At 48.5% G+C, this 22,428-nt stretch overlaps 1 protein-coding gene across 1 annotated transcript in view; it reads right to left on the bottom strand.

Annotated features, from left to right (window-relative positions):
* NR4A3 (nuclear receptor subfamily 4 group A member 3) overlaps positions 1–22,006 on the bottom strand; it is a 32,868-nt gene extending 10,862 nt beyond the window's left edge. The window contains exons 1-4 of the mRNA XM_038770354.1: positions 21,302–22,006; positions 15,936–16,714; positions 9,966–10,095; positions 9,235–9,407 (exon numbers count right to left, since the gene is read on the bottom strand). Of these exons, the coding sequence (XP_038626282.1) occupies positions 9,235–9,407; positions 9,966–10,095; positions 15,936–16,714; positions 21,302–21,539 (1,320 nt within the window). The 5' untranslated portion in view covers positions 21,540–22,006. The remainder of the gene's footprint in view (positions 1–9,234; positions 9,408–9,965; positions 10,096–15,935; positions 16,715–21,301) is intronic.
* Between the last annotated feature and the right edge of the window lie 422 nt (positions 22,007–22,428).

Raw genomic sequence — 22,428 nt, 5'->3', positions numbered from 1 at the left:
GGAAAACAAATGTTTGCCACTATTTCAAATATCCGCTGGTTATCTTCGGAGCAAAACACCTTTTCAGGAAAAGATCTCCTCAGAATCCAGTGGATTGGATCACCCTTCCTTCTGAGTGCTAAACTATGCCAGAATGAAGCTGGGATCGGTGGCAACTGACTGTGAGCCCAGTGTTGGGTAGGGACTGTCTCTATCTGTTGCCAATTTGTACTTCCCAAGAGCTTAGTACAGTGCTCTGCACATAGTAAGCGCTCAATAAATACGATTGATGATGATCAGCCCTTAGGATAATCCACTCCCCTATCCAGCTCCCTACAAGAAGTTCTTGCCACTCCCTGACCAGGAATGGAGGGAGGGGACTGACTGAAAGCTCGCTGCGAGCAGGGAATGTGTCTGCTTATTGTTATATTGGACTCTCCCAAATGCTTAGTACAGTGCTCTGCGCACAATGAGCACTCAATAAATATGACAATGAATGAATGAATGGCTGGCCTTCACCACTCCTGTGCTCCAGAGATCTTGTCAACTGGGGAAGACAGGAGAAAGATTTCCGAAAGATGGAGGGAGCGGGGACAGTTGCTGACGCAGAAGCATGGAGAGCTACTGTGGCTTTTTCTTCTGGGAGGCCCTTCTCCACCCTCCCCAGCTGAAGCAGCATGGTGTAGTGGCTAGAGCATGGACCTGGGTTCCAATCCCGGCTCTGCCGCTTGTCTGCTGTGTGGCCTTGGCCAAGTCACTTCACTTCTCTGGGCCTCAGATACCTCATCTGTAAAATGGGGATTGAGACTCTGACCAACCTAATTTGGTTGTATCCATCCCAGCACTTAGTACAGGGCTTGGCACGTAGTAAGCGCTTAACAAATACCATAATTATTTATAGACAGGCTACTTCGTCTATCAATCGTATTTATTGAGCACTTACTGTGTGCAGAGCACAGTCTAGGCCAGTTCCCTTCCATTGTATGCTCCCAAGGGTCTGGTGCAATGCTGTGCACACCATGGGTGCTCAATAAGTGTCACTTCATACTTTCAATCATATTTCAATGATATTTATTGAGTGCAGAGCACTGTACTAAATGCTTGGGAGAGTACAATATAACAATAAACAGACACATTCCCTGTTCACAAGGAGCTTACGGTCTTACAACTGTTGATCCTCCCCTGTAGACTGTACGCTTCTTGTGGGCAGGGAATGTGCCCACCCACCAACTCTACTGTATTGTACTTTCCCAAGCCCTTAGTATAGCGCTCTGCACGCAGTAAAGCGTTCAAAAAATATCATTGACTGATTGATGTAGCCATGGAAACCACATTCCTGCCTTTAAAAGCACCCATTCTCTGGCAAGGACGACTCAGATCTCGTGCCAACCGTGAAGCTCAGAACAATTCCCCCACTCGTCCTCCCTTTCTCCGAGAATTATTATCGTCCCCTGGCACCCGGGCACGCTGGCTGCATGGCTCTTGGAAGAAGAGAAGAACGTGGCCGCATCAGCCGGAGCACAGAGCACCGCTTTTCTGTTACACGGAGATGTCCCAGAACAAAACAGTCAGTTGGAATAGTTGGTCTCCCCACCAAACCCCCTTGATAGTGGACGTCCCCACATGCAGAGAAAGGTGCTGTGCCTTGGGAGAGACAAGGGGTAAGGAACACAATTTCTTCCTTTGTATGTATCTACAGACTCTATTGTCCTCCCCCAAGCCCTCAGTACAGTGCTCGGCATACAGCAAGTGCTCAGTAAATACCACTAACTGATTTTCGACCGAGAGAAATAGAAGGCCCCCAGGAATATTTTCTACGCTCATTATAATAATAATAATAATAACATTTATTAAGCACTTACTATGTGCAAAGCACTGTTCTAAGCGCTGGGGAGGTTACAAGGTGATCAGGTTGTCCCCCGTGGGGCTCACAGTCTTCATCCCCATTTTACAGATGAGGTAACTGAGGCCCGGAGAAGTTAAGTGACTTGCCCAAAGTCACACAGCTGACAAGCGGTGGGGCGGGGATTTGAACCCATGACCTCTGACTCCAAAGCCTGTGCTCTTTCCACTGAGCCATGCTGCTTCCCTAACATGCTGCTTCTATTACAAAGACCTTTCTCCCGTCCCCCAGTGGGGAAAGTAGAATTGGACTCAGTGAATGAAAAAACAAATTGAACCCACTCAAAAAAACCTCAACAATTCTCATCTCTGTGTCACAGAGCCTTCCTCTGGGCTCTCCCACCCTCTCTTCCCCAGTTGGATCGGCCACAGGGAACAACTGAGTCACAATGACGTCCATCAGTCGTGGCCAGGGATAATAACTGTGGTAATTGTTAAGCCCCTACTATGTGGTAAGCGCTTTTCTAAGCCCTGGGGTAGATACAAGTCAATCAGGTTGGACAAAGTCCCCCACATAGCCCACGCTCTTCACAGGGAACAGGTATTTATTGAGCGCTTACTGTGTGCAGAGCACTGTACTGAGCGCTTGGAAAGTACAGTTCAAGGATGGGGCTTCTGTTTCTCCCTTGTGTCCTGGAGGATATTTAGGGGGTTTAGCAAAGGGGAGAGCGAGAATCATTAAGTTGCAGCATCTTAAGTTGCTGCAGCGTGAGAAGCAGCGTGGCTCAGTGGAAAGAGCCCGGGCTTTGGAGTCAGAGGTCAGGGGTTCAAATCCTGGCTCTGCCAATTGTCAGCTGTGTGACTTTGGGCAAGTCACTTCACTTCTCTGGGCCTCAGTGACCTCATCTGTAAAATGGGGATTAAGACTGTGAGCCCCCTGTGGGACAACCTGATCACTTGTAACCTTCCCAGCGCTTAGAACAGTGCTTTGCACATAGTAAGCGCTTAATAAATGCCATCCTTAGCCCCTCGCCACCCTCTCCATCCCCTCCATCTTACCTCCTTCCCTTCCCCACAGCACCTGTATATATGTATATATGTTTGTACATATTTATTACTCTATTTATTTATTTACTTATTTTACTTGTACATATCTATTCTATTTATTTTATTTTGTTCAGTATGTTTGGTTTTGTTCTCTGTTTCCCCCCTTTTAGACTGTGAGCCCACTGTTGGGTAGGGACTGTCTCTCTATGTTGCCAACTTGTACTTCCCAAGCGCTTAGTACAGTGCTCTGCACATAGTAAGCGCTCAATAAATACGATTGATGATGATGCAGAGAGATTGAAGGGGTCTAGTTATGATGAGGGGAAAAAAACCCTGAAAGGAGTTCCAAATTGCTGAGTGTCTGGGCCGTATAGCTACTTACTGCACATTCCTTGTACTTGTACTTCCCCAACTTGTACTTCCCAAGCGCTTAGTATAGTGCTCTGCACACAGTAAGCGCTCAATACGATTGATTGATTGATTCCTGAATAAAGGCAGGGGGAGTTGGGAGGGGAACTGCCCCCATCCACGTTGAAGCATAAGAAGAACAGGCCGAGGCTCTGCGGTATATCAGGAATCAAGGCTCCTATGGTTGGCATGCTGCTGTTAGTAAGACGGAGGGGTGGGAGGGTAAACCGAGGTCAGGGTTGGAGGTGATAGACGCCCAGTGGTTCAGCCAGCTGGGCCAAGTGGCTACTACACTGTTCTTTGAGTAACAACACTATATGTGTCTAGACTGTAAGCTCGTCGTGGGCAGGGAATGGGTCTGATTATTGTTGCACTGCACTGCACTGCACTGCACTTCGTACAGTGCTCTGCACACAGTAAGCGCTCAGCATGACGGATCGAATGAACGAACACACGAAAAACGCCACGGGCCTGAGAGTCGGAAGGACCTGAGTTCTAATCCCGGCTCCACCACCCGGCGGCGTGAACTTGGGCAAAGTCACTTCTTTCTGCGTCTCAGTTACCTCCTCTGTAAAATGGGCATTAAGGACTGTGTCCAACCGGATTTGCTTGTATAATAATGATAATAATAATAATGATTGCATTTATTAAGCGCTTACTATGTGCAAAGCACTGTTCTAAGCGCTGGGGAGGTTGCAAGGGGATCAGGTTGTCCCACGGGGGGGCTCCCAGTCTTAATCCCCATTTTACAGATGAGGTAACTGAGGGCCCAGAGAAGTGAAGTGACTTGCCCAAGGTCACACAGCAGACATGTGGCGGAGCCGGGATTCGAACCCTGACCTCTGACTCCAAAGCCCGGGCTCTTTCCACTGAGCCACGCTGCTTCTCTACCCCAGCACTCAGTACAGCGCCTGACACAGAGTGAGCACTTAGTCAATGCCACAATTAGTATTCTAGACTGTGAGCCCACTGTTGGGTAGGGACAGTCTCTATACGTTGCCAACTTGCACTTCCCAAGCGCTTAGTCCAGTGCTCTGCACACAGTAAGCACTCAATAAATACAACTAAATGAATGAATGAATATTATTGAGTTGCTGATGGTTCTGCCTGCGGCTGCGTCTACAAAACCATTTCACGCAGACACGGACTCAGTTCAAGGGGAGAATCTGTTCCAGCTGGCGTGCCATTCTGCTCCCTAAGAGGAGAGTCTGCCTTGCAGCTTCTAGACTGTGAGCCCGCTGTTGGGTAGGGACCGCCTCTATATGTTGCCAACTTGTACTTCCCAAGCGCTTAGTACAGTGCTCTACACACAGTAAGCGCTCAATAAATACGATTGATTGATTGATTGATTGATTGAACAACAGGCAGCCTGGGCCTTGGCTGTCCGATTCATTCATTCGTCCAATTGTATTTATTGAGCACTTACTGTGTGCAGAGCACTCTGCTAAGTGCTTGGGACAGTACACTACAACAAACAGACACATTCCCTGCCCACAGTGAGCTTACAGTCTGGGGGAGCCGGGGAGACAGACACTGATAGAAATAACTTCAGATATGTACATTAGAGAAACAGCGTGGCTCAGTGGGAAGAGCCCGGGCTTGGAGTCAGAGGTCATGGGTTCAAATTCCGACCGCCAATTGTCAGCTGTGTGACTCTGGGCAAGTCACTTCACTCCTCTGGGCCTCAGTTACTTCATCTGTAAAATGGGGATTAGGACGGTGAGCCCCCTGTGGGACAACCTGATCACCTTGTAACCTCCCCAGCGCTTAGAACAGTGCTTTGCACATAGTAAGCCCTTAATAAATGCCATTATTATTCCAGTGCTTTGCACATAGTAAGCACTTAATAAATGCCATTATTATTCCAGCGCTTTGCACATAGTAAGTGCTTAATAAATGCCATTATTATCATTATTATTATTATAAGCACTATGGGACTGGAAAGGGGAGGGGAGAACCAAAGGAGCAAGTCAGGGTGATGCAGAAGAGAGTGGGAGAAAAGGGAAAGAGGGGGTTAGTCAGGAAAGGCTTCTAGGAGGAAGCCTTTCAATAAGCCTTTGGTGCGGGGGAGAGTAATTGTCTGTTGGATTTGAGGAGGGAGGGGGTCCCAGGCCAGAGGCAGAACGCGGATGAGGGGTCGGCTAGAAGCGGTGGGAAAAAGTTCCCCCTATCCTATTTGAGGAGTTTTAGGGTCACCTGCCTAACAGGAGATTCCTGATTTCCTCCACTTGCTTTCTTCCAAGCTCTGCCCAGACACAAACCCTTTGAGGTCAGGGGAGGTGAGTCTCGAACCAGGCTCGTTATCCCACTCATTCTACTCCACTCCCGGAGGTACCCAGCACTACTTATCCAGAATTTTGAAAATGGGAAACCAATGCCCTGACAGGTGATGGTGACTCCCCACCAGAACCTGGATGGGAATTGAGAATTCCCGAGATTCTTCTCTCAAGGCTCCTTCTTCTAGACTGCACTGTCCCCGCTCCAAACAGGCACACATTTTAAAAGCCAAGCTGGGTTAAGTGCTCAGACTCTATCTGAAGCAGCTTGGCCTAGTGGAAAAAGGACGGGCCTCGGAGTCAGAGGACCTGGGTTCTAATCCCGGTTCTGCCACCGTCTGCTGCTGGGTGACCTTGGGCAAGTCACTTCACATCTCTGGGCCTCGGTCTCCTCAACTGTAAAATGGGGATTCGATACCTGTTCTCCCTCCTTCTTAGACTGTGAGCCCCATGCGGGACAGGGACTGTGTCTGACCTAATTAACCTGTACCTACCCCAGAGTTTAGAACAGTGTTTGGCACATAGCAAGGGCTTAACGAACGCCATTAAAAAAAATGTAACTTTCAAATCCACGAGACCTCTCTGAGCAGCTAGTGTGAAGTTGGGCATTTTATTCCTTCCTTGTGTTGGCTAGGTTGGTTAGAACACATGCACTCAGTGTGTTGTTTTCTCAATTCTGATACACGGGGTTGAACTAACCCTTAAAGTAATTCATGCTGCTGGCGATCGGTTCTGAGGTTGTCACTGCATGTGGAATCTGTTATTACTAAGCCATATCCTCGGCCAGAAAGGATCAGAGTTTACCAAAATACATGACCAGCTAACACTGAGTGCCTAACATCAGTTTTCTTACTCATAATTGTGTGGTTTCTGAAGCCAGGGATAGAATCTCTATATATGGTTTCTATGGACTAGTAAATTAAAAGCAACTGCGAGACAGAGAACCAACAGCACAGTTCTAGAGAGAAACAAATCGAATGTGACATGTTTGGACTCTACAGAGGTACACAATAGACCACGTTTACGTTTACGGTCTGGGGGTCGGAGCATAAAACATGGGATCAGAACTCCTGACTTCTTGAGCCAACTTTCTTAATGACCTGGAGTAAAACTTCCCTGCCTTAGGACAAGTTTACACTAGCAAATTATCTGGGTTATTTGGGGTGGGGGGAAGGCGCAACTTAATAATAATGATGGCATTTGTTAGCGCTTACTATGTGCAAAGCACTGTTCTAAGCGCTGGGGAGGTTACAAGGTGATCAGGTTGTCCCTCATGGGGCTCACAGTCTTCATCCCCATTTTACAGATGACGTAACTGAGGCCCAGGGAAGTTAAGTGACTTGCCCAAAGTCACACAGCTGACAACTGGCGGAGCCGGGGTTTGAACCCCCGACCTCTGACTCCAAAGCCCGGGCTCTTTCCACTGGGCCAAGCTGTTTCTCATGGGAACTTCAAGGGAAACGGTCTGACGGGAAACATGCAGAAAATTGAGGACAAAGTATATTTTTTGGCTTGAATTATCTTGAGAATGTGCAAACGCATGACATCAAAAAGTGAGGACAACACTCCTGCCCGGTCATTAAAACCTAAACTGCTACTTCTATAGTTGAAGATGAAAATACTGGCAGAGCGAATTTGTCTACTGTGTCCCTCGCATGAATGTAAATTCCTGGATGGTAGGGATTATGTCTTTTGTTCTTCAGTATGTCTCCTAAGCGCCTAGCATCCGTGTTTTGCACACAGAAGGTGCTCAGATGATACTGATTCTGGTTTATTGTGTTCCCTTTATATCAAAACTTTAATGCAGAAGTCAAGGAAACTGACAGTTCTATGACCCAAACTGGAGAAAAAAAAGATCCATACCAGAACGTAAAGACTGGCTATTTCTATTACTATTAAATATACATTTGTAATTGGATGGTAGTACGGAATTTGAAAATTCCATTGTAACTGCTGATGTCCTAAAAATTCACCGAAATTCCCCGTCTTTTACTCTAAATAGCAAGGGTTTAATGAAAGCAGTTTCACAATTGCCTACAGGTTTCTGGCGCTATGTATACTACCCTTCACCGATATATACACATTCAGTTCTCATTTTGAAATGTTAAAATAATTCATTCCAGTAGACTGTTTAATTCATTTTTTGAGTGTGGGTCTCTCTAATTTTACATGGGGTCTTTTTGCTCAAGTGTACATTTGTACCTTTCAAAATCATCGAATATTAGAAAAGCAAAGATATGCTTTGCCAATACACACAGATGAGGCAATAGATGATGGGAAAAGAAACCATATTACACAGAGATGTGCTTTCGGGGGAAAGGAGGTAACTACCCTTCATCTCCTTTACATGTCTGACAGCCTATATGTATATATGTACATGTATATGTGTATATATATACACATATATATATACACACACACATTAACTGAGAGACTGAGGAGTGCTAGTATATCTTTGGGGGACTTTTACAACAGGGCTTTACCTTTTCCCTTCCCTCCCACTTTCAAGGAGGGCTATTAATGGCCGGGCAGAGTTTCTGCGAAGCTAACAGTACCAGAAAATGTGAAATGAAGGCCCAAAACTAACAAGGTTGCCCGTGATTTTAATGCAGGAGAATTTTTTTAAAGCAAGAAAAACAAAGAAAACAGAAGATAATTGTATTGGGGAATTCTCTTATATGATTTTAACATGTAAAACTGGCTTTGCATTAGAGTTTCACTTTATACTGTGCTTTTTTTCTCCGTGAGAGCAATCCCACTGTAAAGTGAGTGGTATGCTTCGTGCTAGGCAACTGACTACGTTCTCTTACTTAGTTAAGCTAATTTACACTTCCACAAATCACGCAGCATTGTTCTAACGGGCTACTTTTCAAACCTGTAAAAACTACTAAAAATCTGTTCTTTGGAGGAATCCCATAAATTCTGGCTACAGATTTTTACAAATGACCACGTGCTGTTTTATGTTCGGAGGAATATAAATACATTTTAAAATCTTTTCATGCAAATGAATTGTCATTAAAACTTTGGTAAATTTTGAAAATCTACCTAAAAGTGAAGCTCCAAACAACTGTCTTTTGAATGTATTTCCCAGTAAAAAAAAACGTTAAAATCGATAGGTCTGGGAGACTGTGAGCCCGTTGAAGGGTAGGGACCGTCTCTATATGTTGCCGAACTGTACTTTCCAAGCGCTTAGTACGGTGCTCTGCGCACAGTAAGCGCTCAATAAATATGATTGAATGAATGAATGAATGAATGAATGAATTAGGGCCTTCTAAAAACCTAACGTGAAAAAACTTTTTAATACCATGCTAATTAGTTCTGCAATTAGTTGCCTGAAAAAGGGGCAAGGTGGAGGCCTACAGAGAGAGTTACATGGCTTAAATTGGATTTTAAAGGAACGGAGATGGCTCCGTATGTTAGAAAATGGGGGAAAAGAAGGATTTTGCCTGATCCCTGACAGAAGTCTGAGAATCGAACCCATCCCAGAGCTTTGCCACTGGGGGAACTGGGCAAACTCTGACTCAGTGACAAGCATTGGCACACCTCTGAGCACACGGGCACACCTTCGTGTACACAATCTCAACAGATCAGCCCTGCTCAGTTCAGGCACCACCGAACCGGGGAATAGGCTATGTGATTGCTCAGTTAAATAGACGATTTATTGGAGCATCGCGACACTTACCCTAGAATAATCAAGGTCTCTGGGGGTTGAGTCGGTTAAAGCTCGAACCAGGGCATTGATCATGCTGACTGGAGGAGAAGGTGGAGAGGGCTGGGAAGATTCCTGCTGGAGAGGACTCTTTGGTTTGGAAGGTAGCCGACCTCTCCTCCCTTTCAGACTATCGGTACGGACAACTGGTTAAAGCAGAGGAGAATTGGGGTTTGCAGAGAGGTTAGTGAAAAGTTACAAATGACAGAAAGGTTGAGTTAAAAAAAAAAAACCCAACCACACATTAATATGATTCATCTTCTAAAAATGATAATAAGCTTTAAATTTTTTTTCACTTGGTACTGATTCGGTGTACTCTTCCAAGTCCCTGAGTACACTGCTTTGCACGTAAACAGTATTAATTGATTGTTTTAACTGTTCAAGCATTTTGAAGGGTAGCCCACACATGCAATCCATAACTATCCACAATAGCCCCCGTCTAAGAGACTCCAGGTCTCCTTTTATGCACCCAATTAATGGACAAAAACCTCCATGGTTTGAATGAATCAGTCTAACAGAGCTTCACCATAAATAAAAATAAAATTTTTTACCAGTACAGGTTTTAAATAGCAACACTTTAGCTCAGGTCATCGGATCTACTCGTGTTAAAAAAGCGCAAGCCCCTTACCTTAGTAAGGTAAGCGCTTAGTACAGTGCTCTGCACACAGTAAGCGCTCAATAAATACGATTGATTGATTGATTACCTTCCTTAACCATGCCAACGCTGAGACATTTCTGAAATCTGCAATACTGGCAGCGGTTTCGACGTCTCTTATCCACGGGACAGTTCTTATTAGCCAGGCAGACGTATTTCGCATTTTTCTGTACGGTTCTCTGAGAGAACACAAATTCAGAAATAGTCAACAGAGAGTTTCTTGAAAGAGCTGGGACCTGACAAGATGTATTCTAATTACAAAGTGAAAAGTGACAGTGCAATTCACATAATTAGATAAAATTAATTCCCTAACACACTTGCCTGCAGGAAAAACAATTTTATTAGTGGCGGCGGATTACATTGGAAATCATCGAGGACTGTTCTGAAGCAAGTCTCAAGAGGCAACCAACTTTGAATGATAAAATCATATCTGAAATTACCAGGTCAACGAATCATACCTTTAGGGAGTATATTATCTCCTCTCTGAATATCCCTTTGGGACCAATTTTTCTACTTATCTCATTCCTCCTGATTATTGCTGACCTTATTGTATTAAACCCAGAAATGACCTGGGAAAGAATTATTTGACTATCGCTACTGTTAGATATCAGAGTAGCTGGTTCAGTTGGCCATTAGAAATGAAACCCCCCCCAAAAGCGATTAGCATCATTTAACTAGAAAATGGGGTAAATGACTCCATATTCTTATATCATTTACAATATGAAAAACTGAATGAATGCTTGGAAAACTTAATTTAAGTAGGTAAAATTTGTTTGGATAAATCATTTTCAAAGCTGCACACCACAAAATAATATTTTAGAAAACAAAAATAAAGTTACCTTCTGAATAATCATTTTTAAAACCCACACTCTAGCTACCAATTAGCTTCCCGTGAAAAATACTGTAGATGCCCCTCAAAAAAAAAAAAAATAAATCTTGCAGGTGCCACATTATAAAAATTTAACCTTAACACAAATATCTGGTAAAAGTGTGGCTAGTTAAAGGGAATTTCTTCCAGGATCAGTATTTTGTTCACTGAATGAAATCTATTAGGGCTTAGAACAGTGCTTGGCACATAGTAAGCGCTTAACAAATACCAACATTATTATTAAAAGTAACACTTTAAAAAAAGAAGCACAGGCCGAGGAAGAAGGTGGATGAATTAACCACAGGGTCCCGTTTATAAGTTTCAAATGGAACAAAAGTAAATTAAATGTCAAGCTCTAGCCAAATTCTTAACAAGCAGCTCAAACTGAAGGTAAATGTTATGTTGCCAACTTGTACTTCCCAAGCGCTTAGTACAGTGCTCTGCACACAGTAAGCGTTCAATAAATACGATTGATTGATTTGCATAGGTTAGCGGCGTCTCTTCCCTGCCTGGAGTCCCTTACGAAGTTTCACCTTGGATGGTTTTGCACCTGACAATTAAGTACTAAAGAAATTTTGTTAAGAGGAATAAACTTTTCCCTGTCACCTGCAGCTGTTCTACATTTTTGTGTCAGCCCAGCTGGAGAGGGATAGAATTAGAAGGCCGTGTTTCAATCATAGGATATTCACCGCTACATCAACAATAGGTGAGGTATAAAAAGAATTCAATTAGCCGAGGCAGGCCACCGGTTAAATCTGCTCCCTTGTCTTTGAATCAACACATCTAGGTTTTTGTCGTTTTTTAATTTAAGTGTGAACTCGCTTTATAAGATTACTTGAAAGTTCCTTGAAGGCAGGGATATCAATCCATCAGTCATACTTATTGAGCTCTTACTGTGTGCCGAGCATTGTATCAGGCACTTGGGAGAGCACACTAGAACAGACGCGTTCCCGAACCACAACAAGCGACTCTATTGTATTTTCCCCAAACTCCTGGTCAGTTCTCCGCACACAGTAAACCCTCAATAAATACCACTGATCGATTGAGAGTTGAAGGGACGAAAGAACTATCAATACGAGCGTTAAACAGAAACCTCCAGAGTTTGAGAGAACCAAACACTTTGAAAAGAGGTGAGTATTCAGAAATTGATGATAGTTTCTGTCCGCCTGAAGAGTCTCTTACAGAGCCCCACCTTAAAAGAGGCCTTCAAGTAAATACTTTCTGTGACTTTTAGTAGAACTATCTTGTGTTTCCTCCTGTTGGCTTACCTCACACTCATAAGAATCTCCTTTAGAGAACAGGCTAGAACGTGAAATTCATCTGCCCGAGACTGTCTGTCTTTGACGGCATCTCTAAATGCTTGGAAAGAGAGGGCTTTGCACAGTGCTTGGCACGTAGTAAGGGCCTGACAAATTCTACATTTATTATTCCCAAGGAAATCTCCAGCTGTCAGGGAGGGGATGGAGTGAATGAACCCAGGTTTAGGGAATGGAGAGAAAAGAAATCTCTCTCTGGCATCGCGGGTGTTTCCCAATATATTCCCAATAATGCTGTCTGGGAAGCAGATTGACATTTCTGGAACTCTGTGTCCCAGAAATTATTGGGATGGAAGAACAGATGTCAGCAGAGGCAGCATGATTCAAATCATACTTATTGAGTGTGCAAAGCACTGTACTAAGCGCTTAATAGGGATACACAACCCTGGCACCAAATCAGGCCCCAATCTCCACTGTCACCATAAGCCTCTCTGTTGCACTCTAGAAATGAAAGAAATTAGGTCTCATGGCCCCACAGCAGGTTTCTTAATAAAGTGGCAGCGGTTGCGCTGAACAGGGAAAAAAAACCAAAATGTGGCTATGGGGGTGCAGGGACACTCTCAAGTTCAGCGCTCCATTTGAGGAGTTGCAAACAACCCCAGCTATTCCAATCAGTGGGTCATCCCAAATGATCCAAGCAAATTCCAAAGAAAAAGAGAGAGGGAAAGAGAAGCAACCTAGAGCGGGTGAATGAGAGAGAAAGAAAACCAAGCAGGAGTAGGTGAGAAGCCATATGGCCTCGTGGAAAGATCAGGAGTCAGAGGACCCTAGTTCTAATCACACATTGTGTGACCTTGGGCAAAGAACGACTTCCCAGTGCCTCAGTTTCCTCTTTTCTAAAATGGAGATCCAATATCTGTTCTCCCTCCTACTTAGAGAGTGTAAGCTCCGTGTGGGACTGGGTCCATCCTGATTGCTTTGTATCTAGTACGGTGCTTGGCACATAGAAGCACATGTGCTTGGCACATAGGCTTGCCGCACAGAGAAGCGGCGTGGCTCAGTGGAAAGAGCCCGGGCTTTGGAGTCAGAGGTCATGGGTTTGAATCCCGGCTCCCCCACATGTCTGCTGTGTGACCTTGGGCAAGTCACTTCACTTCTCTGAGCCTCAGTTACCTCATCTGGACAATGGGGATTAGTACAGTGCTCTGCACACAGTAAGCGCTCAATAAATACGATTGATGATGATGATTAAGACTGTGAGCCCCCCGTGGGACAACCTGACCACCTTGTATTCCCCCCAGCGCTTAGAACAGTGCTCTGCACATAGTAAGTGCTTAACAAATGCCATCATTATTATTATTATAGTGAGCACTTAACAGGTACCACTATTATAAACGAACACGGGCGATTGCGAGCGAGATTCTCCCTATCACTTTGGGGAAATTAGACACTTTGGAAAGCTGCGGATATTTTCCCCCATTACCAAGAGCCCTAATTCTCTAAGTGAGGAGATTCAGGCGATCTGGTCAGTAAGTGGGAGGTCCAATTGGCTAGAAAATAGCCCTAATCCGGATTCCAATCCGTACTCGCGGAGGTAGCCCGGATCTCCTCCTGCCCTCGTCCGAGCCGCGTCTTCCCGTTGCCAACCCGGACTGCTCCAAGTTTAGCCACCCGGTAGTAGTCAGCAGCCCGAGGCAAGCTGGCGTGTAGTCCGTGGCTCCCAGTAGCCACAGAGGGGTGAAGAAGAGGGAGTCCCTACTAAATCCACATCCTTGGGATGGGGTGAGGCCGCGGTTTCTCGCAGCATGCCTTGAGCGATACCGGTGGGTGGCATGAGCCATCGGAAGAGTCCAACCCTTGGCACTCCACTGGCATCCAATTCCTCGGTCAAATTTATAATAATAACCGTGATATTTGTCAAGCGCTTACTGGGCCAGGGCCGGAGTGGAGACGGGCAAATGGGGTTGGCCGGAGTCCCTGTCCCACGCGGGGCTCCTTCTCTCAATCCCCATTTTCCAGATGAGGTCGCTGAGGCCCAGAGAAGTCAAGCGACTGACCCAGGTTCACCCAGCAGGCAAGGGGCGGTGCGGGGATTAGAACCCACGACCTTCCGACTCCCGAGCCCGTGCTCCATCCACCGCGCCTCGCCCACTTTCTCCTAGGAGAAGCCCCTGGGGGGAGGCGGCGGCCCTGGGTGGGTCCGAGATTCATTAAATCGTCTTTATTGAGTGCTTACTGTGTGCACAACACTGTGCTGAGCACTTGGAAAGGACAATTCGGCAACAGAGAGGGACAATCCCTACCCAACAGTTTACTTCATTTCTATAAAGAAGCAGCGTGGCTCGGTGGAAAGAGCCCGGGCTTGGGAGTCAGAGGTCGTGGGTTCTAATCCCCGCTCCGCCGCTTGCCAGCTGTGTGACTTTCGGCAAGTCACTTGACTTCTCTGGGCCTCAGTGACCTCATCTGGAAAATGGGGATGTAGACCATGAACCCCCCGTGGGACAACCTGATCACCTTGTAATCTCCCCAGCGTTTGGAACAGTGCTTTGCACATAGTAAACGCTTAATAAATACCATCATAAAATTAAATTGTCACAACTTCCCTGGGCCTCAGTGACCTCTTCTGGAAAATGGGGATTAAGACTTGTGAGCCCCACGGGGGACAACCGATGACCTCGCGTACAGCGCTTCACGCATAGTAAGCGCTTAACAAATAATAATAATAATAATAATAATAGTGATGGCATGTATTTAGTAGTAGTAAGCACTTAATAAATGCCATCACTATTATTATTTGTTAAGCGCTTCCTACTACTACTACTAATAATGATGGCATTTATTAAGTGCTTACTATGTGCAAAGCACTGTTCTAAGCGCTGGGGAAGGCTACGAGATGATCAGGTTGTCCCACGGGGGGCTCACAGTCTTAATCCCCATTTTACAGATGAGGTCACTGAGGTCCAGGGAAGTGAAGTGACTCGCCCGAAGTCGCACAGCTGACAACTGGTGGAGCCGGGATTTGAACCCCTGACCTCTGACTACAAAGCCCGGGCTCTTTCCACTGAGCCACGCTGCTTCTCAAGGAGGAGCCCCCCTCCTTCCTCTCCCCCTCGTCCCCCTCTCCATTCCCCCCGTCTTGCCTCCTTCTCTTCCCCACAGCACCTGTATATATGTATATATGTTTGTACATATTTATTACTCCATTTATTTATTTTACTTGTACCTATCTATTCTATTTATTTTATTTTGTTAATCTGTTTGGTTTTGTTCTCTGTCTCCCCCTTCTAGACCGTGAGCCCTCTGTTGGGTAGGGACCGTCTCTCTATGTTGCCAACTTGGACTTCCCAAGCGCTTAGTCCAGTGCTCTGCACACGGTAAGCGCTCAATGAATACGATTGATTGACTGATGAGCCCGGGCTTTGGAGTCAGAGGTCATGGGTTCGAATCCAGGCTCCACCACCTGTCGGCTGTGTGACTTTGGGCAAGTCACTTCACTTCTCTGGGCCTCAGTTCCCTCATCTGTAAAACGGGGATTAAGACTGTGAGCCCCATGTGGGACAACCTGCCCCACCTTGTAACCTCCCCAGCGCTTAGAACAGTGCCTTGCATCATCATCATCATCATCAATCGCATTTATTGAGCGCTTACTATGTGCAGAGCACTGGACTAAGCGCTTGGGAAGTACAAATTGGCAACATAACATAGTAACTTGGCAACTTGCACATAGTAAGCGCTTAATAAATGCCATTATTATTATTATTATTAAATACCGTGATGATTGTTATCATTGCGATAGTGCCCAGGCAGGAGTGGCCACAGTGCAGCAGAGAGGCCTATGGGGGACGGAGCGGATGGAAAGGGTGGGTGGCAGGGGGGCCGGGGCACCGGGTCTCACCTTGAAGAAGCCCTTGCAGCCCTCGCAGGTGCGCACACCGTAGTGCTGGCAGGCGGCATTGTCCCCGCACACGGCACAGGTGCCCTCCCCGGCCGTGCCAGTCCGTCCGGGAGGGGACGGGAGGCTGCCCTCGCTGGCCAGCCCCAGCTGGGGGTAGGCCAGGCCGGTCGCCCTCTTGGCCAGCGGCAGCCCGTAAGCGTGGCCCTCCAGGGCGGCGTTGGGCTGGACGCCCAGGGGCAGGTGCAGCGTGGAGGAGGAGGAGGAGGTGGAGGCGTCGTAGCCCGGCTGCTGCCCGGAGGAGGAGGGCGGCGGTGAAGTCTTGAAGTGGAAGAGGGGGAAGCGGGCGGGGGCGGCCTTGCCCGGGGCGTCCATCAGGGGCCCGGGGGCGTCCAGCGGGCCGTCCCACAGGGGTCCAGAGAAGGCGGGCGGGGACGGGGGCGCGGGCTTGAAGTAGAGGGCAGGCCCCGGCGGGCCTGCAGGGGGGTAGCCATGGTGGCGACCGTCCTCCGGCTTGCCCGGCGGCCTGGGCCCGGCCGGGGCCTGCCCCTGGTACAGGCACGACGGCTTGAGGTCGAAGGCGCCCGGGTAGCCCTCCATGAACGTGCTGAAGCTGGGCAGGGCGGTGGTGGCGGCCAGCTCGGCGCTGCCCAGCCCCACGCTCAGCTTGGCGTAGTCCGGGTCCATAGGGTCCATAGGGTCTGCGCTATAGGCGCAGGGCGCCGCCAAATAGCCCGGGCCGGGCGGCGATGGGCTATACTGGGCTTGCACGCAGGGCATGTCTGCAACGACAGAAACAGGGACAGTACGCACCGTCAGGACGGACCCGTCCACCACAGGCCTCGTTCCACCCCCTGGGGGGGAGGAGAACCGGGAATAATAATAATGATGGCATTTAGTAAGCGCTTACTATGTGCAAAGCACTGTCCTAAGCGCCGGGGAGGTTACAAGGAGATCAGCTTGTCCCACATGGGGCTCACAGTCTTAATCCCCATTTCACAGATGAGGTAACTGAGGCACAGGGAAGTGAAGTGACTTGCCCAAGTCACCCAGCTGACAATGGGCAGAGCCGGGGTTTGAACCCATGACCTCTGACTCCAAAGCCCGGGCTCTTTCCACTGAGCCATGCTGCTTCCCTAAGAGCCCGGGCTTGGGAGTCCCAGGTCGTGGGTTCTAATCCCGCCTCCGCCACTTGTCGGCTGGCTGGCTTTGAGCAACCCACTTCTCTGGCCACCTGTTTTGTTGTCTGTCTCCCCCTTCTAGACCGTGAGCCCGTTGTTGGGTAGGGACCGTCTCTATATGTTGCCGACTTGGACTTGCCAAGCGCTTAGTACAGTGCTCTGCACACAGTAAGCGCTCAATAAATACGATTGAATGAATGAATGAATGGCCCTCGGTGGCCTCATCTGGAAAAGGGGGGTGAAGCCTGGGAGCCCCACGGGGGACAACCTGATCACCTTCTGTCTCCCCCCCACCCCCCGCGGCGTTTAGAACAGTGCTCAGCACGTAGTCGGCGCTTAACAAATGCCATCATTATTATTATTATTATTATTATTATTCGGCCAGGCCTCCCCCGCCCCAAGGAAAATCCGGGGCTATCACTTCCACGGGCCCCAGAATTGGGGAGGGGGATGCTGGAGGGAAGGCGAGGAGGAAAGTTTGCTGAATGGTACTTTCCAAGCGCTTAGTACAGTGCTCTGCGTACAGTAAGTGCTCAATCAATACGATTGAATGAACGAATGAATGAGAAGGAGGCCTCCGGCCATTCCTGGAGAATAATAATAATAATGGCATTTGTTAAGCGCTGACTATGTGCCGAGCACTGTTCTAAGCGCTGGGGGAGATATAAGGTCATCGGGTTACCCCATGTGGGGCTCACAGTCTTCATTCCCATTTTACAGATGAGGAAACTGAGGCATGGAGAAGTGAAGTGGCTTGCCCAAGGTCACCCAGTTGATAAGTAGCAGAGGCAGGATTAGAACCCACGACCTCTGACTCCCAAGCCCGGGCTCTTTCCACGAAGCCACTTTGCTTCTCGAGAAGTGGCAAGATCCCGGGTTAGCGAGTCAGCGGTCGTGGGTTCTAATCCCGGCTCCTCCACGTATCGGCTGGGTGACTGTGGGCCAGTCACTTCACTTCCCCGGGCCTCAGTTCCTTCATCTGTAAAACGGGGATGAAGACTGTGAGTCCCACGTGGGACAACCTCATTACCTTGTATCTCCCCCAGCGCTTAGAACAGTGCTCGGCACATAGTAAGCGCTTAGCAAATGTCCTCATTATTATTATTAGAAATAGGACTGATGGATTCAGCGGCGCCGAGAGGCAAAGTTGCGAGCAGGGCACGGGCTTTGGGGAGGCTGCCCCATTTGTTACAAAACAGTCTCAGTGCTTTGCACATAGTAAGCGCTTAATAAATGCCATTATTATTATTATTATATTATTATTATTATTCTCGCTTCTACACCAGGACAAGTGAAACATGTCTCTGCTGCCGAATTTCTAGACTGTGAGCCCACTGTTGGGGAGGGACCGTCTCTATATGTTGCCAACTTGGACTTCCCAAGCGCTTAGTCCGGTGCTCTGCCCACAGTAAGCGCTCAATAAATACGATTGAATGAATGCATTGTACTTTCCAAGCGCTTAGTCCGGTGCTCTGCCCACAGTAAGCGCTCAATAAATACGATTGAATGAATGCATTGTACTTTCCAAGCGCTTAGTCCGGTGCTCTGCCCACAGTAAGCGCTCAATAAATACGATTGAATGAATGAATTGTACTTTCCAAGCGCTTAGTCCGCTGCTCTGCCCACAGTAAGCGCTCAATAAATACGACTGAATGAATGAATCGTACTTTCCAAGCGCTTAGTCCGGTGCTCTGCACACAGTAAGCGCTCAATAAATACGATTGAATGAATGCACTGTACTTTCCAAGAGCTTAGTCTGGTGCTCTGCCCACAGTAAGCGCTCAATAAATACGATTGAATGAATGCATTGTACTTTCCAAGCGCTTAGTCCGGGGCTCTGCCCACAGTAAGCGCTCAATAAATACGATTGAATGAATGAATGAGCTACAGTGTCCATTTTTAACCAGGGGAGTTGTTAGGTCGCCAAGTGTACTGAACCCCGAGCCTCTGGAGAAGACGGGATTTTCCAAATACCCAGGGAAACAGAGCCGGGTCAAACTGGAAGTTTCAGGGACGGGTCACTGAAGGCCTCTGGTGACTTAGAATCGGGTCTGCCCTTCAATTATTATTACTATTATTATTATTATTGTTATTATTATTATTATTATATGGACACGGACCAGTTCTGGAGAATCACATCGTCTTTTAGAAAGGCACCCTTACGGATCTCCCCCCGAACTGGCGAGGAGAAATCGGTGTGTTAGATTTTCTCTTCGAACGGCTAGGCTCCTGCCCAGATAATAATAATAATAATAATAATAATAATAATAATTATGGTATTTATTAAGCGTTTACTATGTGCCAAGCACTGTTCTAATCGCTGGGGAGGTTACAAGGTGATCAAGTTGTCCCACGGGGGGGCTCACAGTCTTAATCCCCATTTTCCCGATGAGGTCACTGAGGCACAGGGAAGTGAAGTGACTTGCCCAAAGTCACACAGCTGGCAGCTGGCGGAGAGGGATTTGAACTCACGACCTCTGACTCCAAAGCCCGGGCTCTTTCCACTGAGCCACGGATCATTTATTTATCGGGGAGAGAGAATCTCCCCCTTTCCCAAAATGAGTGGAGGAGTGGGGAGGGAGCCTTCTCGGAGGAAAAAAAGGGATCGGTAGGCTTCATTTCTAACCAAAGTGGAAAAGTACTTTTCCCCACGTTGCGGGGAGTAGATTCATTCATTCATTCAATCGTATTTACTGAGCGCTTACTGTGTGCAGAGCACTGTACTAAGCGCTTGGGAAGTACAAGTTGGCAACACGAGATGTTTTCTCCTCGTTAGTGTCGTTCAAATTGCCCTTCAGGCTAAAATGCTGTGGGGCTCACAGTCTTTATCCCCGTTTTACAGATGAGATGAGGCGCAGAGAGGTGAAGTGGCTTGCCCGAGGTCACCCAGCGGATGAGTGGCGGAGGTGGGATTAGAACCCACGCCTTGTGACTCGCAAGCCCAGGCTCTTGCCACTGAGTCACGCTGCTTCTCGTTTCCCCAGCCCGTCCCTCGCCTTGCGCGTCCAGAAGTTGCCCAAGTTGCGGACTGAGCGCTTCCCGCTCCTCCCTGGGGCATCTCCCTGGGCGGGCGGTGGACGAAGGGTGGGGGATAATAATAATAACAATAATAATAATAATAATAAATATTTTTGTTAGGCAGCGTGGCTCAGTGGAAAGAGCACGGGCTTGGAAGTCAGAGGTCATGGGTTCAAATCCCGGCTCCGCCACTCATCCGCTGGGTGACCTCGGGCAAGCCACTTCACTTCTCTGTGCCTCAGTTCCCTCATCTGTAAAACGGGATAAAGACTGTGAGCCCCACAGTATTTAGTCTGAAGGGCAATTCGAACGACACTAACGAGGAGAAAACATCTCGTGTTGCCAACTTGTACTTCCCAAGCGCTTAGTACAGTGCTCTGCACATAGTAGGCGCTTAAATACCATCATCATCATTATTATTGTTATTATTATCAGGCACTTACTTTGTGCCAAGCACTGTTCTCAGGTAATCAGGTTGTCCCGCGTGGGGCTCACAATCTTTTTTTTTTAATGGCATTTATTAAGCGCTTACTATGTGCAAAGCACTGTTCTAAGCGCTGGGGAGGGTACAAGGTCATCAGGTTGTCCCATGGGGGGCTCACAGTCTTCATCCCCATTTAACAGATGAGGGAACTGAGGACCAGAGAAATGACTAGCATGCCGGGACAAATGGGCTTCTTCTCTTCTTAAAAGTAATAATAATAATGGCATTTATTAAGCGCTTATGTGTGAGGCACTTTTCTAAGCGCTGGGGAGGTTACAAGGTGAACAGGCTGTCCCATGGGGGGGGGGGGCTCAAAGTCTTCATCCCCATTTGACAGATGAGGTCACTGAGACCCAGAGAATAATAAGAATAATAATAATGGCATTTATTAAGTGCATACTACGTGCAAAGCACCGTTCTAAGCGCTGGGGAGGTTACAAGCTGAACAGGCTGTCCCATGGGGGGGGCTCACAGTCTTCATCCCCATTTGACAGATGAGGTCACTGAGGCCCAGCGAATAATGAGAATAATAATAATGGCATTTATTAAGCGCTTACTATGTGCAAAGCACTGTTCTAAGCGCTGGGAAGTGAAGTGACTGGCCCCAAATCAGCCAGCTGAGAATGAGAGGCCACGCCGAGGACTCCCGAGGCCCGGGGGATGGAGGGGGATGGAGGCCGCGTTACCTGGAGGGTATCTTGCGCGCTGAATGGTGGGGCTGGTGGTCTCTCCGGCGGAGGGTCCTGGCAGGGGCGGAGGAATTGGGGTCCCGCTCGGAGGGGGGGTCCTGCCGTTGCTGCGGCCACCGGGAGCAGGCTGGACACGGGCTTCCCCCACGGGCTCTGTAGTGGAGGACAGCGGGGGGGGGGGGGGGGGGGGAGGAGAGAAAGGGCGCGGTGAGACCGGCCCGGGGGACAGGACCATTCGCCGAACGATGCCAAGGGCTGGTTGCCCGGAGTGGGGTCGCCCAAAGCTTCGTCTTCCCACTCCAGGGGTCGGGAGAGCCGACGGGGCGCCTATCACGCCTCGCGGGGGCCGTTAGAGCAGGCGTCGTTGGAGGCGCGATCCGGGGTGTGGAGAGGCGGAGCGGGATTCGCACCCGGCGCCCCCTCCTCGGGGGAACCTCAACAGCAGGCCCTCGGCCGCCGCCGCCTCCGTCGTCACCGGGGCCGAGATTTGGGGAAAGGGGAGAAGACGGAAAACCGACAGGACGGGAGGGAGAACGGCCCGGACCTCGGCTCCCGGAGCCCACTTTCCCGCAGCGACTGGAGGCGGCCCCGGCCCGGGCGGCGGCACTGTTAGAGACGCTCCGCACCCGGGACGGAGGGAAAGAGGGAGAGGGAGGGACACGGGGAGGGACGGAGGGGCGGTAGGAGAAGAAGGAAGAGGGGGAAAGAGGGAGATGGAAGCAAAGAGGGAGAGGGGAAAAGGGAGAGGGAGAGTAGGAGAAAAAGGGAGAGAGGGTGAGGGAGGGAAAGAGGGAGAGGGCAGGAAAGAGGGAGAGGGCAGGGAAGAGGGAGAGGGCAGGAAAGCGGGAGAGGGCAGGAAAGCGGGAGAGGGCAGGAAAAGGAGAGAGGGCAGGAAAAGGAGAGAGGGCAGGAAAAGGAGAGAGGGCAGGAAAAGGAGAGAGGGCAGGCAAGGGAGAGGGGGCAGGCAAGGGAGAGAGGGCAGGCAAGGGAGAGGGGGCAGGCAAGGGAGAGGGGGCAGGAAAGAGGGAGAAGGAGGGAAATAGGGAGAGGGAAGGAAAGAGGGAGAGGGAGGGAAAGAGGGAGAGGGAAGGAAAGAGGGAGAGGGAAGGAAAGAGGGAGAGGGA

Source organism: Tachyglossus aculeatus, chromosome X3 (genome assembly GCF_015852505.1).
Source record: "Tachyglossus aculeatus isolate mTacAcu1 chromosome X3, mTacAcu1.pri, whole genome shotgun sequence".
Lineage (NCBI taxonomy): Eukaryota > Metazoa > Chordata > Mammalia > Monotremata > Tachyglossidae > Tachyglossus > Tachyglossus aculeatus.
The sequence above is the reverse complement of the archived record's forward strand: the minus strand, read 5'-3'. Positions and strand labels throughout refer to the sequence as shown.